The 15,916-nt window shown below is 44.9% G+C and overlaps 1 protein-coding gene across 3 annotated transcripts; it reads right to left on the bottom strand.

Annotated features, from left to right (window-relative positions):
• Window positions 1-668: 668 nt before the first annotated feature.
• Window positions 669-15,547, bottom strand: LOC310763697 (cytochrome P450 2C19-like). 3 transcript variants are annotated; one of them, XR_014548762.1, is made up of 10 exons: window positions 15,342-15,547; window positions 8,680-8,842; window positions 7,371-7,520; window positions 6,225-6,385; window positions 5,347-5,523; window positions 4,847-4,988; window positions 3,843-4,030; window positions 3,242-3,383; window positions 2,061-2,902; window positions 669-1,490 (listed from the first exon to the last, which is right to left on the bottom strand). XR_014548762.1 is itself a non-coding variant. In XM_083616312.1 (9 exons), exons 1-9 carry the CDS (start codon window positions 15,522-15,524, stop codon window positions 2,721-2,723), a joined length of 1,488 nt encoding a protein of 495 aa, XP_083472438.1. In that variant the 5' UTR covers window positions 15,525-15,547; the 3' UTR covers window positions 669-2,720. The 3 variants fall into 3 exon arrangements, 2 of the variants coding, with proteins under 2 accessions (XP_083472438.1, XP_083472439.1); XM_083616312.1 differs by having other exon boundaries at window positions 669-2,902; XM_083616313.1 differs by lacking the exons at window positions 669-1,490; window positions 2,061-2,902; window positions 3,242-3,383 and adding an exon at window positions 3,582-3,701.
• Between the last annotated feature and the right edge of the window lie 369 nt (window positions 15,548-15,916).

Genomic DNA, 15,916 nt, shown 5'->3' with positions numbered 1-15,916 from the left:
CCATTTCACAAACAGGTAAAAAAACACATACATCTGGATGTGCTCTTATTCTCCAGAAGAAGTGGAGCAGTAGTTTTCTATGCTAGTGACACCATCACAATTCTCCAAACTTTGGTTTGGAGAAGACCTTCAGGAGTTTCAATGGGGACAGAGGACATGCATTTCAAGCCCCGAATTCTTCTCCAGCTTGAATTAAAATCAGAGACAAGTTCCTTCCTCTAGCCCCTTCCACTCAATGCAATGCAATGGAGAAACATTACTTCACTACTTTGAATAGGAGCATAATTGAGAGGGTGCAGGAACCAAAAAGAAAAATTCTGAAGACAGAAGAGGAAGACCATTCTTCCTTGGTTAACTTCATAGGTGGACTTCCCCTCACCCATTTTGCTCATGCTGCCTCTGAATTTGTACTAGGGAAACATTTTTCTGTTTCACTGAATGGGAGCAGGGTTGAAGGAAGGCTGAGAGGAAAGAAATTCTGACAATTCTTTGAAAGTTTTCCCTCTCCAACTCCTCCTGGAGATTTTCAGTCCTCCCTTGGAGAATATTCAGTGAAATGACTGTGGTTCCCGGACGCTTGACGATCTATTGATCCCTGCGCCACCACTGTGCTCGCTTCCCCGCTGCCACCAACCCGTTACTCTCGGCTACACACTGAGTCCAGACAGTTGTTAAAATTAAATCAAATAAACAAGTTTATTTTGTAAGCATTAACAAATATGGTTTCTCAGTTAATTTTCTTGTCAGTTTCTTAATCTTAGTTTCTTTACCGGCCTATACCTTTCTAATACCTTCTAACTGATTATCCCAACTGTTTAACTGACTCCTCTTAACTGATTCTCTCATGTTCTCACATCAAACTAGCCCAACCCACAGACTTATCCTCCCTCTCCCTTCTCTAACTCTCAACTGACTTCTTAACAACTCTAACACTAACTCTAACTTCTCCCCTTGGGTTCCTATAGGTTAGTCATTTTACAATTAGTTAACCCTTTCCTTATGAACCCAGTATGATGTCACACACCTCGGAGGGCAAACGCCACAATGACCTTCCTTATTTTGCCACCCACAAAGTAAGTGGAGAATTTGAGGGAGGGCTATTTTCTCAGTTCTAGATTTTTAAAGACAGTGAGAGCCTCAGTTGGGCTCAGGAGGAAAAAAAATAGTTTTCTTATCCTGGAAGATCTTGGATGATTTCCAAGTTCATCCAAGGTAGGCTTGGGAGATCTTGCCCATCTATGCTCTGTGCCTTTCTTGAAGATACGCTTCCTAGGACTAGTAGATTTCTGGATCCAACTTAGTTCATTTCCCATACTTACTCAGAAGTTCAGTTGCATCCAGTATTGCTATCTGTTCTTTAGAACATGGTTACCCTTAAAGGAATTATTGGCAAACATTTGTAAATGTCAAGTCTCAAGGATGTTCTACTAGTTGAAAGGGGTAAAGATTTTAAAAGCTATTGATTTCTGCAGCACCCTCCAAAGACTTTCCTTCTTAGCTCAGACTGAAAGTGAAAGACATTTTGTTCTAGCACCGGGAAACTCCAAACTGAGTTTATTGGAATATCTTTCCAAATAAAATTGTCTGCCTGTGCTTTATTATTAGCACTGACATACCTGCCAATCTCAGTGTACAGATCTATAGAAGGGTTACCAAAAAAGCTTATGTTGTCACTCATTTAAACAACTTTGCTGTATCGCAGGTACGACATGCGAGGGAATGAAAAGGTCATCTCAGACAGGGGTCTCAACCCACCCAGCTTCTACAGCCTGCAGCACTTCAACCCACCAAGTCAAGGTTGGAGATTTTGTTGCTGGACTGCAGCTCCCATTATCTCCAGCCACCTAGCCAATGAAATGGGATTATGGGAATTGTCCCAACTGAGCCCTCATGGCAAGAATGGGGAACCTGCAGCCCTTCAGATATTCCTGGACTCCAGCCCCCATCTGCCCCAGCCAACATCAGGGGTGATGGGCGCAAGACTCCAACCACCATTGAGGGTCGCCAGTTCCTCAGTGGTTGACTCAGTTCCTTCCACTCTGATTGGCTTCATTTAGCACAAAGAGTAACAAGACTCAGTGGCTAAAAAGCTTACATCTTGGCAGATTTTGCCCATCACACAAATACAGTGGTGGAGGAAGGGGGTGGGGGGGTACAGTCTGCCCCGGATGTCATCATTGAGGGGTGTGTGACAAAATGAGTTTTTAAAAAATTGGGCTCATGAAATTTTTTGGAGTGACATGGTGGCTTAGGCACGTGCAAGTTTCGCGCTGCAATGTGGGATTTGTGTCTGCCTACTGCCTCTCCCTCAGACGCCCTACAGCTGAGGGGGAGGCGGCGGAGAGGCTCCAAGCATTGGAGAGGTTCGCCCCGCCCCCATGGGTGGCTCGACACACCCCTGGCTGCAGGACACGCCCATGCACCAGACACTCCAGCGGCTAGCTACGCTGCTGCACACATATGCATATGAAGGGGCAGGAAAGATAAAAATGGGATTTTTTTGTGTGGGACTAATTTCTAAATCCTGCTATTTGTCCTTTGCAATAATGTCTTCAACATGAAATAGTCTCTAGCACGATCCCCAAAGTAACATTTCAACAAATAGTCAGGTAAGAAGATAGGGCTCCACAAGTGAGGAGATATTGTATTATGGGTTTTTTGAACAAAGATTTGCCAGGCTGCGACTTTTCCACATGTGCAGCCCTCCTGAGGCAGGCTTTTCAGCGAGGGACAATGCAGAGCTGATAGGGCCGAGGGAAGTTGCCTATGCTGCTCAACACAGGTGTGAGATCGATGTCCTTGGGGTCAATGATGGACTTCAGAGTGAAGTTCTGTAATATGGTGGTCAAGAACAAGAAGATCTCCATACGGGCCAGACCTTCCCCCACACATATCCGCTTCCCTGCAAAGGAAACCCAAAAGAAGATGCATAACAACCACTTTGGCTGTTACAGAGAAAATAACAATCATGCCAAAGGAGCAAAGGTGCTGCTCCAGAACAGCTCCTGGGAGAGTCACTCTTTCCACCATTTCTTTTGTTTCAGCTGGCCACAGGAAAGGTACAAGGAGTTCTGATGGACCCAGAAGCCTCTGCCCCTCTCTCACAGTCTGGGAGCCCTTCCAGTTTAGGCTGCAGGAGGAAGGAGGTTCCCCCTCATTGCCCCGACACCAGCCGATTAGGGAGACAGGAAAGACCTGAGCTGGCCAAGACTGCAGCCAACTGAGGAAGCAGAGATCTTACCTGCTGAGAAAGGCATGAAATAGTCGCTCTTCCTGAAGGTGCCATCTTTGTGCAAGAAATGTCCCGGGTCAAATTCTTTGGGGTTTGGAAATTCTTTGCTGTCATGTAGCACAGACGTCAGAATAGGATATATGGTAGTGCCCTGCAGAGAGTGCAAAGAAATGGGCTGGATGACCATGACAACCAATTAATGGTGTGGGAAGGCACTAACAGGAAGGAAGGTACTTTGTTGATACAGAAGAAGAATGGAGCAGCTTCAGAAGGCAATAGGGTGTTTCAAATGAAGCCCAGGCTTCACGATGCCCAGCTACGCTTTAGGAGTTGGGCTAAAATACTTCCCTTGCTTGTACATAAGAAGAGAAAAAAAGCTCTGCTGGATCAGTCCAGTGGCCCCATCTGGTCCAGCATCCTGTTTTCACGGTGTCCAACCAAATGCCCATGGGAAGCCCTTAAACATAATCTAAACAAGACAGCACTCTCAATTCCTGTGGTTTCCACCCACTGGTATTCAGAAGCATGCTGCCTCTCACCATGGAGGTAGAATATAGCCATCATAGCTAGCAGCCTCCTATTACTACTTAGAGCCTTGAAAAGAGCTGACCTTTGGAATGACATATTGTCTGAAGGGTGTGTCTTTGAGTACTGCATGAGGGACGCTCAGTGGGAGGAGAGAGATGAACCTCTGGATCTCATGGATGACCGCATCTGTGTAAGGCATTTCCCCACGATCTGCCATGCAAGGACTTCGTGATCGGCCAATAACTCGGTCAATTTCTTCATGCACTTTCTCTGCAATGGGAAGAATGAGGTTTAACACCACTGCAGGAAATATCATAGAAGCAATTGAAATTTCATAGGAGTGCCTGCCAGCCCCTGCACATTTTTGGAGTTTTCAATGTTTTCTGATGCCAACTTTCTACTAACTCATCACATTAACTCAGACAAATTATTGTAGCTCACCTTCAGTAATCCATCTGTAAACAGGGAAACATAGTATAACTGCAATTATTTATATATTAATTCAATTTCTATCCAAAAGGAGCCCAGAGGGACAAAAGCCTCCTTTTTAGGGAAGTTTTAGGAGCAAGTGATGGTCCAGCTTAGAGGGATTCCTATTGGAGGCACTGTCCTGCAGTGATTCTGATCCTACCTGAGGGCCTTTTGACCCCTGGCCCTTGTGGTTGTGCCTTTGTGGGCTACCCTTCAGGCTGGCACAGAAAGTTCAGCTGGTGCAGGATGTGATGCCTTTGTCTAAAGGATCTGCACTGGCTGCCACTATACTACTGGGCCAAATTCAAGTTGTTACTGTTTGTATATAAAATCCTGGGGTTTGCAATATGGTCAGCTATAAGAGCTCATCCACACTTCTGTTTTTGCTGGGATTTCTAGGCATGGGTATGAGCATTTTGTCCACACACACATCCCCACTGTGGTCTCCAGGAAAGCCTTCTGTTTACTGCTGATGTCAGTCAGCGATGGTTAACATTCAGCAATGAACAGTGGGTTTTCCTGGGGAAAGTGGCAGAACAACCACCTCTTGGACCTGTGACACATAAATCTGGGAAAGAACTAGAATAATAAGTACTAATAACGCATCTGTTTTACCTTGTATCTCTGGGTATTTGAGGAGGATCAGGAACCCGTATCGCAGTGTGGTGCTGGTGGTCTCTGTTCCAGCCGCAAACAAGTCAACTGTGCTTATGGCCAGGTTTTCAATGGTGAAATGGGATGCACTATAACCTTTTTCCTGCAGAAACACACAACACAGTCAGTGGAGTCAACTCAATTGTTCTGAGTACAGCATAACAAGAATTTAGCAGCGCCACTGGGACCAGCTCCCTTCCCAAGACACATCTTATCTCAAGTCTTTTTATAGCTCGTTCCTCTGGACATTCCTTGCCCAGAGGGCTAATCATTAGAAAGAACTTCCCACTTACTGCAGGAACAGGTCAGCAATGGGAAATGAATCTACTCCAATGGGGTGTGGGCAGGAATCTCTTGCCTTGGCATTCCCCACAAGAAGCTGGATGGAAGTCTGCTGGCTGGGAAGCTTCAGGAGTGGCAGGAGAACCCACGTGGAGAGTTCTGTGAGTTTTCATGATTACCTGATCCATTTTCATAAGGAAGCAGTCGATAAAATCCCGAGGTGAGCTGGGGTCCAGAGTGGGCTTGTGTTCTTCAACCTCCTCCAAAACAAACTCTCTGAGTGCCAAGTTGTTTTTCAGCACTTTGTGGTGGGGCCCAGGGATGCATTTCATCAAAGAAGGAAAGATGTTGTAGAGCTAGAAGAAACACCACAAAAGACCTGTTGGCACCAACCTCAGTCAGGGTTTGTCCACACTCGGGCTTCAGTATAACGTTGGCCACTGTTGCCTTGTGTGCATTTCAACTCTGTCGTCCACACACCAGCATTTTCACTGCCAATGCCTCGAAAATCTGTGTAGATGTTCCCCATCTGCATTACTGGGTGGTGCTTCATTGAGTGTACTGCATTGTATTATCTTCCCTTTCCCGTCAGTTAGTGCTTTCCCATCCTCTGCCTAATGGTTGTAGAGGTCATATGCAGATTTTTTGATTTTTTTATTTCTCCTATGTGTACCTTTACAAAAAACTGAGAAATCATGCAACAATCCCCCACCCCCACTGCCAAAACTGCTTAAGCTTTACTTCCTGCTCCACTGGGCTGCTGTTAAGTCAAACCGTGGTTACTAGATCCAGGTATTGGCATTGTATGCACCAACCTTGACTGGATCTCCAAATTAAAAACATAAGAACGTAAGAAGAGACTATTGAATCAGGCCAGTGGCCCATCGTGCTGTCACAGTGGCTAACCAGTTACCCATGGCAAACCTGCAACTAGGACATTAACAGAAATATTAAGAGGCAGAGGCAGTATGGGTCATGAGAAGCCTGGAAGAAAGAATTTAAACAGCAGGAAAATTTAGACTTTGTGGAAAAGGGCCTTTAAAAAGATGGCACCTACCTGTCCCCAAGAAGAGCTAAAAACCTGAAAGTTTTCATTCATTAAGCTCATCATGGATAGGAACTTCTTGTCATTATAATCGTATCGTTTCCCAAAGACAATTGCACAAATGATATTGGAGAGAGCGCAACTGAGCGAGTAGGTTGGATCCAAGGGCTTCTCTGGAAGGATAACAAAAAAATAATTATACAACCCCACTACAGGTTTTAGGCAATGATCTAGTCTGGAATTTCTGAGCTGCCATTTCCTGGCTCCTGGCCTCAGTGGTCAGACAGGGAGCTGCCTTTCTCACAACAATTCTGGAGGCATGGGCATCTTCAGTGGCTATGAGTGGTTTCTTCCAAGGACTTTCCAAGGTGCTTTCTTCCAGCTTCAGCCAAGATATCCTTAGATAGGAAAGAGTGACCACAGTGGTGCAGGCCTTGGTGAAGTCTAGACTAAAACTAGGGAATCTAAAGCACTTCAGATGCTGCTAGACTCTAACTTCTGGACCACTGATGACTGTTGGGGCTAAAAGCAGCTGGAATTCAACAATATCTGCAGAGCACTCTTGCAGTTGATAGACAAGCAGCAGCTGGGCTTTAGTTGGAACTGGTCTGTGTCAGCATATTACACACCTGCTGAAAGCTATGCATTGTTTGCCAGTACATTGACAGGGTAAGTTCAGTGCATTACTGGTGTGTATGAAGCTCTCAGTGACCTAGGACCAGGTGACTTAAGGACCACCTTGTCCCATACACACTGCTCAGATCACTATGACCATCAGGAGAAGCCTTCCAAATTGCCACACACTCATCACATGTTTGTTTCATATCAATGCAGATATCTATTACATCTATTAAAACTTTGAGCACAATGGCACCTGTGCTTTGGAATGTGGTTCCTATTGAAACCAGCTAGAATTTTGGCATTTCATCACCTGATGAAAATGTTTGTATTTCACGTGTTTTTAGGCAATTTATTTGATTCAGTGTTGGCCACTAGTTCTGTGTTTTACGATTTTAAATTTTTTAATAATTTGCTTGTACCCACCATGATATTTCTTTATGAGTTAATCATCTGTTGTAATGTACCCCAGAATCTGTTGTGATGTTCAAGGGGGTCTGCTTGATAAGCCTACGTGGGTGAGGGGCAGTGGCTACCCACCCTGCGTGTCCTGGAACTTTTCTAGCAGGAACTGTGCTTCCTCCTGGATCCTCTCCTCAATACTTTTCTTTCCCATGCCAAAGTTGCGCAGGGTGGTAAGGGCAAAACGTCGGAGCTGCTTCCACACCTCCCCATTGCTGAATACAATTCCTGGAAAGCAGAAGAGGAAATGGGCATGAAGGAGATGGATTGACTGAAAGGGAGAGCAGAAGAAGCAGGTTGGAAGAGCAGGAGGCTCTTATTCTTGGCTCCAGACCACCTGGAGACTTGGTACTTTGGTGCCTCCTTATTCCATAATCAGTAGCTGGCCAGTCTTCTGATACATGCCCTTACTGTAAAATATATGTGTTTAATGTGCATAAAATCCTATGTTTGTGTGTGTTGTGGATGAAACGTAGTGGAGGTTTGCATTTGCAGAATGTCCATTTTTGCAGCTAAAGCTTAAAAAGAGGTTTCAATGTTTTGATATTTATGTTAACTGATAATTTATCTCTTGGAGTCTGGGTCTCTCTCTGAAGCTGCCAGTATAATGAAGAAGCAATAGTTCTTAGACTATATTAACCAGAAAGAACTTAAAGAAACTGGACTACATTGCTAGTTGTATAAGTGCAATGTGTTGATTTGTATTTATTTATTTTCTTGATAACAAATTTAACGATAGCTTGCAGTAACTTTGAAACTCTTTCTTGGTGTGGAGAGCTTATTGATTCACAAAATCCAGGCCAGGGAATTCTGCTCACATAACTCTCACACTTACTGTCCACACCAGAATTGCCCCAGACCATTATTTTTAAAGGCTAGAGACTCATTCAATCCTGTTTTAATTTTTGGTGCTTCCTCTAAACCAGAGGCGGAGCTAGCTGCTCCGGCACCTGAAGTGGCCTGTGTGGGCAGGGGTAAGCACCCTTGGGTGTAAGGCGGCGCGCGGCGGCGGGGACCTTCCGGCGGGTGCCAGCGGCAACGCACATCCCAGTGGGGCGCCACCTGTGGCGATATCACTCCCCTCAGGGATTGCACCCAGGGCGGCCAGCACCCACCACACCCACCTTTCTCCGCTACTGCCCTAGATATTGCTTAAGTACTTTTATGAGATGGCTCATTTCTCTCTTAAATGGCAATGCCCAATATATAGCTCTGCTATTAAAAGGCTGCTAATTATCTATTGCTACAGTCCAGTGGGAACATTAATTAGGAAAGTTTATCTCAAGATGCAATGACTTGTCTTTGCAACCTTTTTTGCTTTATTTTCATGAATAGAGGGATTTTCCTGCGTCCCCCCCCCCCCACTGGTCAAACCAGCATAAAATACCTAATCCCTTGTTGACGACATCAGCTAATGGCAGGCGTCCCCTGGCAGCAAATTCATCTCCACGGTCGATCAGTGCTTCTTTCACTGCATCATAGCCATGCAGCACCACAATACGTTCTGCTCCAAAATACATTGTGAACACAGAGCCATACTTCTCACTAAACTGGAAAAAAATATAGAGAAAGACACACATCTAGGTGGGTTTGCGGGTTAGGAGAAAGTCATATAGCTGATGTAGAGCCTCGCTGCCCCCAGACTCACTATGGGGATCTGAACCACATGACTCTTAATAACATACAGAAGAGTTCTGCAGCTAGATCAGGCCAAAGGCCAACTAGTCCATGACTGTTATCACAGTGGCCAACATAGTTCTTCTGGGAAGCTTCAAAACAAGACCTGAGTGCAGTAGCACGCTCCCCTCCTGCAGGTCCCTGGAACTGGTGGAGGTTCAGCATCATCGCTAGCAGCTATGGGTAGCTTTATCTTCAATGAACTTTGTCTGAACATTTCTTTTAAATCATCCAAGTTGGAGGCTATCGTCGCTACTTCTTTGGGAGTGAATTCCACAGTTTCAATATGCACTGTATGAAGAACTAATATCTTGCGTGCGCTGTAAATCTTCCAACACTCAACTTTAATTGAAGGCTCCAAGTTTTAGCATTACAGACCCTTCATGTGTCTCTATTTTCCAGGAACATCCCTGATTTAGAGAAGCCATCCCAGTTTGATCACAGAATGTCCCCCCTTTTCCTTAGGATGTTCCTATTTTCACTGGAGAAATGTTGGAGGGTATAGAGTTATCCGACCCCCTCTGAAGGCAATCCTGAATAGGGAAGTGTTTTTTTGTTTAATTTCTAATGTTTTCATTATGTTTTTATATATGTTGGAAGCTGTCCAGAGTGGCTGGGGCAACCCAGTAAGGTTTGTGGGCTATAGTAAAATTATCATTATGGAATGGGATGTCCCTATTTTCATTGGAGAAATGTTGGAGGGTATGGCATTGTGAGAGGGGGGTAAAAGTGTTTTCCTGTGGGAGTCATGCAGAGCCATACCAGAGTCTTGTAAAATTGCAGGGGCCCCCTGACCTTGTGACCAGCACTCCAAGCTTTACAATGTATTGGAATGTATTGACTTAACTGGAGTTGTGTTTCCTCTGGGCAGTGATGACCCTATATGGTGTGGGTGGGTTTAAGCCTTGGCCGGATGAGGTAACATGAAACACTGGGATGCAGCCATGCGGCTGGAGAGAACAAAGGGTAATAAAGTGACCGGAGGAGAGGAGAAGATGTCTGAAAGAGCTGCTCCTCAGTCCAAGGAAAAATACTAGCTCTCTGCGTCTTTATTTTATGCTAAACAGCGCCACTTATGACGGCTGGTTTCCGACAAGTGGTGCCCCGTGTGAGGCTGAATAAAAGATTACGACTGAGGTTTTTAAAAGAGAGCTAAGAAGCAAGATTAAAGCAAACAGTCTGGGCCAGACTGTGAGAAGATTTTTGATCCAAGCAGTGGATATCATCGACTTACCTCGCTTGGCAAAGGTTTCAAGCGCTATTCATCTACGGATCCAAGGTTAGTCGATCCCTTAAATATTGATTTTAGAAAAATGGGCAGCTCTTTGTCTACTCCCCAACAGAAATTTTTAAAAGACTTAAAATTTCTCCTCTCCTCCAACAAATTGGAAGTTCCTGAGGGTGATTTGATACAGCTCATTCTGGCAATTGATGAACATTGCCCCTGGTTTCCTCAAGAAGGAACTTTGAAATTAAAACATTGGGATGAAATTGGAACACATTTTCATGGGCTTCCCAGCATTGGTGTTCGGAATTTAAATGCATGGTGCAAGGTTCGATATGCTATGGATTCTTTATCACCAAAAAATATCTCCATGGCTGCATTGCCAACACAAGCTTCAGCTTCCTTAATTCAGCCTGCTGTCCTGCCATGTGTTCCAGCCCTTGCTTTGCCTGCAGCCCCAGATCCCAAACCTCCAGACTGCAGTTCCTCACCAGAAGACCCAATCCTGCAAAAATACCGTGGTCTGGCTGGAAATGATCCTGCTCTTCCAGCAGCAGAAGCAGCTACCCCTTTGCAACGTGCAGTATTTGCCTGTAACTTAACTCAGGATACTATGGCATTCCCTGTTATTGTGCCACCTGCTGGTGCTGCAGCAGGAATTCAAGCCCAGCTTTTGGCTCCAGATGACATCAAGCTTTTGGCACGTACAGTTTTACCCCCATCAGCTCACGAATGGGAAACTGCCTGTGGTGCTTATGCTCCTGCTTTACTGAACCAAGCAAGAGGGAATAATCCTAATCTTACCCTCGCAGATATCATAGATGCCATGATGGGGCGTGGCCCCTTTGCTCAGGCTTCAGTACAAGCCACAGTGCTGCAGATCTTATTGAGGGATACAGCTCTTGCTGCTAAACAAGCAATGAGAAAAATCCCAGAACCTAGAGAATCATATCCTTCCTTCATGGACAGGCTGATTACAGCAGTGAGTAGCCAAATTGAAAATCCTGAAGCCAAACAAATAATTATCAAACAATTGGCCTTTGAAAATGCCAATGAGGATTGTAAGGTTGCGTTACGCCCGATAATACACCTTCCTGCCACTGATACAGCTACGATGCTACGCATTGGTCAGTCTGTTGGTACAGCCACCCACAAGGCTCATTTGCTGGCAGCAGCACAAAATAAAAACCAGCCTGTAGCTATCAATACAACGTTTCCAGCATGGCAAACCAAGATCACTGATACCTCAGTGTGGGTAGAACAGTGGCCTCCACCAAAAGAAAAAACCGCAGCAATGGCACCATCTCGTTTTTGAACAGCTTATTTCTGAACAATTGACTTTGGCCACATTGAATCATTTTCATCCCACTGGATCCAGCAGACAGGAACAGTTTGCTTTTACATTGCCAGTATATAACAATTTGCAATCCACCCAGCGATATCAGTGGATTGTTCTGCCACAACAGCATGCGGAACTCCCCTACACTTTGCCAACATTTTGTGGATGAAGCATCGAAACCTTTCCGCATGCGCCACCTAGAGGTGCTGAACACAAGCTGCATCTGGCAGTATTTGCTACACCATTGTTGCCAACAGGAAATTTATATGCTCAGACGGACAAGAAGAAGACTATCCGCATTATAGAATGGTTACATTTACCTCATACCCCTCCAAAGAACATTATTCCGCAGATGAATCCACATCAGACAATTGTTATCAAAGGACGTTCACGTGCCATAGCTTTGAGCGGTTCTGATGTTGCATCAATATATCTGCCTTTCTCACAGACTGAACAGCAGCATTTATTCATAACTAATGCTGCCATGCAAATCGCTTTAGCGGATTTTATAGGTCATCATTTTTAACCCTCCGAAGGATGACCGTTTGACATTTCTGACACAGGTCACCTATGTTCTGGCTACCCCCTTGTCTCTCACACCTCTTCCCGCTGCAATGACTCTTTTCACGGATGGAACAAGAAATAGGGGAGTAGTGACATGGGAAGAGGGAGGAAAATGGAAAAGTTTATTTACCCCTCCACAGTCTTCTGCTCAGCGAGCTGAGCTAGCAGCTGTGATTCTTGCCTTTCAATCTTTTCCTACTCAACCTTTCAATCTTATTGTGGATACTCAGTATGTATATCGCTTTTTGCTATTTTACCAATATCCTATATAACTCCTTCCTTGGATTCTGACTTGTTTTCTTTGTTTCTCGCCCTGCAGGCTTTACTTCAGCACAGAGAGTTTCCTTATTATGTTGCACATCTTCGCTCCCACACATCGCACCCAGGGTATTTAGCAGAGGGCAATGCAAGAGCAGATGCAGCGTTGAGGGACATTTCTGCCTTTTCTCTCTTTTCTGATCCTGTACTATGTCATAACACCTTTCATCTCCCTGCGAAAGCATTGGCTAAGCAGTTTTCTATTCCTTTGGCCCAAGCTAGGGATATTGTGTCCCAATGTGCTTCCTGTTCTAAATCTCAGCTGGCCATTCCTTTTGATGCTGTCAATCCTAGGGGCACGTCTGCATTGGCGTGTTGGCAGATGGATGTCACACACACACCTGTGTTGGCTCCACTCTCCAAGGTTCACCTCACGGTGGACACCCACTCTGGATTCATATGGGCTACACCCATGAGGGGGGAAACAGCTCGGCATGTCATTCAGCACACTATCCGCTGTTTCTCAGTCATGGGTAAACCTGCGCGTATCAAAACTGATAATGGTCCAGCATATATTTCTAAAACATTTTCGGAATTTTGTATGTTGTGGAATGTGAAATTAACTCATGGTATACACTTTAACTCCATAGGGCAAGCCATAGAGGAAAGGGCGCACCTGATGTTCAAAACACTATTGCTAAAACTGCTTGGCGGCCGAAGCATTCGAACAGCACTCAACCCTTCAGCTGTTCACCAAGTTCTTTTTGTGTTTAACCATCTTTATATCCATATATTAGGACCCATACTCCCACGGAATTGCATTTTAGGAAGGAGGAGGCACTCCCCCGCCCCTTGGTGGTGTACCGACGCTTGCCTGATCCCGCGTGGCATGGACCTGTCCCGCTGATCACGTGGGGACGAGGGGACGCGGCAGTGGATGTCAAGGACAAGCCTTTGTGGGTTCCAGCTCGATGCGTGCGGCCATGGCGAGCATCTTCAACCACGGAAGCGCCTTCCTAACCATTTGCCTTGCCATCCTTTGCTGCACCGTTATACAAGGAAGAGAAGCAGACGACCCAGTCCAGTTGAAACCACCAGATTTCACCTTATCAGCTGGCAAGCCGCTGTCATCAGAATCCTACTCTGGCTGGCAGCATCCACGGCTCAGCCACTCTCGAACTATAAGAACAGCGTTATTGAATAAGACTTTTAGGGGAGAAAATTATCATAAGATATGGAGGGATAATATTTTTGTACAAGATATGATTATGTTTACCAGTTTATTGAATGCTTCTAGATGCTGGCTGTGTATGCACATGCCCCCTTTTGCCAGTCATTCAGGCATAATGCTTCATGGTGTGCCTGTCAACGGATTTTTTCAATTTACAAATATTATATCCCCTAAGCAATCTTCTTGGCCTCCAGTACACTTGACCCTCCATGAGCCTGCCCCCATTTGTTTTCAAATTAAAGAGGGGGAAGAATCATGGGGCATATATCCAAACTGTCAATATACATTGAATTTCACTTTTAATAGCTCTTGTTCTCTTACAGGAACATACAGTGACCAATCTCAGTGCTATAGGAGTGACACCAGTGCATGGCTAATAAACTAGAAAGGAAGCCTACCATGCAGCTTGGAATCAGAATTCTTATATTCTTGGCTTCCGGATGGAAGTTGGCTTCGACATTTATTGATTTTAGTGATCCTTATAGTAGTTATTTGCGTTATTTTGTGTTGCTGTATACAATGTATTCCTTCTTTAATCTCTGTATGTACTGCATGGTTCTCCAGTCCGCTTCCAGTCTCACACGAGTCACTTATCGCACTCGATATAACCGTATGGGTACTAACATTTATGACTCTGATTAATAAAATAAAGAAAGAGGGCATGTGGGAGTCATGCAGAGCCATACCAGAGTCTTGTAAAATTGCAGGGGCCCCCTGACCTCGTGACCAGCACTCCAAGCTTTACAATGTATTGGAATGTATTGACTTAACTGGAGTTGTGTTTCCTCTGGGCAGTGATGACCCTATATGGTGTGGGTGGGTTTAAGCCTTGGCCGGATGAGGTAACATGAGACACTGGGATGCAGCCATGCGGCTGGAGAGAACAAAGGGTAATAAAGTGACCGGAGGAGAGGAGAAGATGTCTGAAAGAGCTGCTCCTCAGTCCAAGGAAAAATACTAGCTCTCTGCGTCTTTATTTTATGCTAAACAGCGCCACTTATGATGGCTGGTTTCCGACATTTTCCCATCCACTTTCTCTATATCGTGAATATGATTATATGTTATATCTCACCTCACACTCATTTCTCTAAGGGTATTCTTAAAGTACCTTCCAACCAAACACATTCTGGGGAAAATAAAGGAGCATCTTTTCAATATACAAGAAGACTATGAACTCCCCACTGTCCAGCAGAGGCTAAAACTGTTCAGAGGGCACAAATGCCCAAACCATCCATATGTGGAGGGAGAATTGGACCCGCTCCCGCCCCCCCGTCTCTAATATAGTATGAAAATTGCATTATTGCTTTTTAAAGTTATTTACTCAGAAGGGGGCTTTATCACTTTTATTTTAAGGATAAAACAATAAAATGACAATAAATCAACCCCCTTTGTGGAGTTGTGGGACCTGCTCAAAGTCCACCTCTTTTCTGAGGAGCCTTTGGGACAAGTCCCTGCTCCCCATCCTTGCCAATGTAGCCAAGCGCAAGTCCGTGCCACTGAAATCACAGCGATTCTGCTATTCTTTTCCTCTGGTCTGGATGTCTCCCCTCCCTCTCTTGCCTCTCCTCTGTCAAAGTGCAGAGTCTGTTGCCTTATACTCTGCAAATGTGGCCTGCACACAGATGGTACCATCTATAAATAAACAATCTGACAATGGATTGTCCCCTTCCAAAAGAGTCAGATGGAAAGAGGCTTACAAACAGGTAACGGTCATCAACAGACAGCTGTTGAGGAAGGTGCTCATCTTTGGCTTACCTCCTGGAGAACCTGGGCCAGGTTGTTGGTCTTCAGCTGCAGAGCGTTCCCTACGATGGGCAGTGAAGGTGGGCCAGGTGGCAGCTGCTTTGCATTCTCTGGCGTTCTGCTCCTGACTGCAAGGAAAACAAGGCAAGAGATACATATGATCATCAAAATGGTCACTGTCCCTAGAGGCTCCATGGCACCAGCTAACAGTGACTGAAATGACTTTTCAATTTTCAATTTTATATACTCTGAGGAGGTCACATATACATGGACTTTCACCAATAGGAATTCTAGGTTTCTCTGAGTAAATGAGATTAGCCATTAAGTAGATAAGATTGCAGAATCAAGAAATGAACTTTTCTGAACTTAAGTCTGTATCCTTTTTCATTGATTAGTAAGGCAATGATAACGGCATTACTGAGCACTAGGTCTGTGATTTAAGACAAGCAGGGGTTCAGGTTTTTTTCTGCCAGACATGGTAATGTAGCCTTGAGGCAAATGGTTCTGCTTCTAAGGTGCTTTCAGGACCAGGTCCCTCAGGAGAGCTTCTTGTATAGTCTGAGTGCTTGGTTGGAGGTTTCTTGCAC

The sequence above is a fragment of the Podarcis filfolensis genome (assembly GCF_964270895.1).
Source record: "Podarcis filfolensis genome assembly, chromosome: 1".
NCBI classification, from domain to species: Eukaryota; Metazoa; Chordata; class Lepidosauria; order Squamata; family Lacertidae; genus Podarcis; species Podarcis filfolensis.
This window is presented reverse-complemented; position numbering and strand designations above follow the sequence as displayed.

Bases quoted from the DNA above. Each gene is read 5' to 3' on its own strand.
- LOC310763697 (XM_083616312.1), bottom strand. From the start codon at position 15,524: ATGGAGCCTCTAGGGACAGTGACCATTTTGATGATCATATGTATCTCT. The intron at 7,521-8,679 runs GTATTTTATGCT...TCTGCTTTCCAG, and splicing joins TGTCGTCAACAAGGGATTAG to GAATTGTATTCAGCAATGGG. The intron at 4,989-5,346 runs GTAATCATGAAA...GTGTTTCTGCAG, and splicing joins TCCTTATGAAAATGGATCAG to GAAAAAGGTTATAGTGCATC.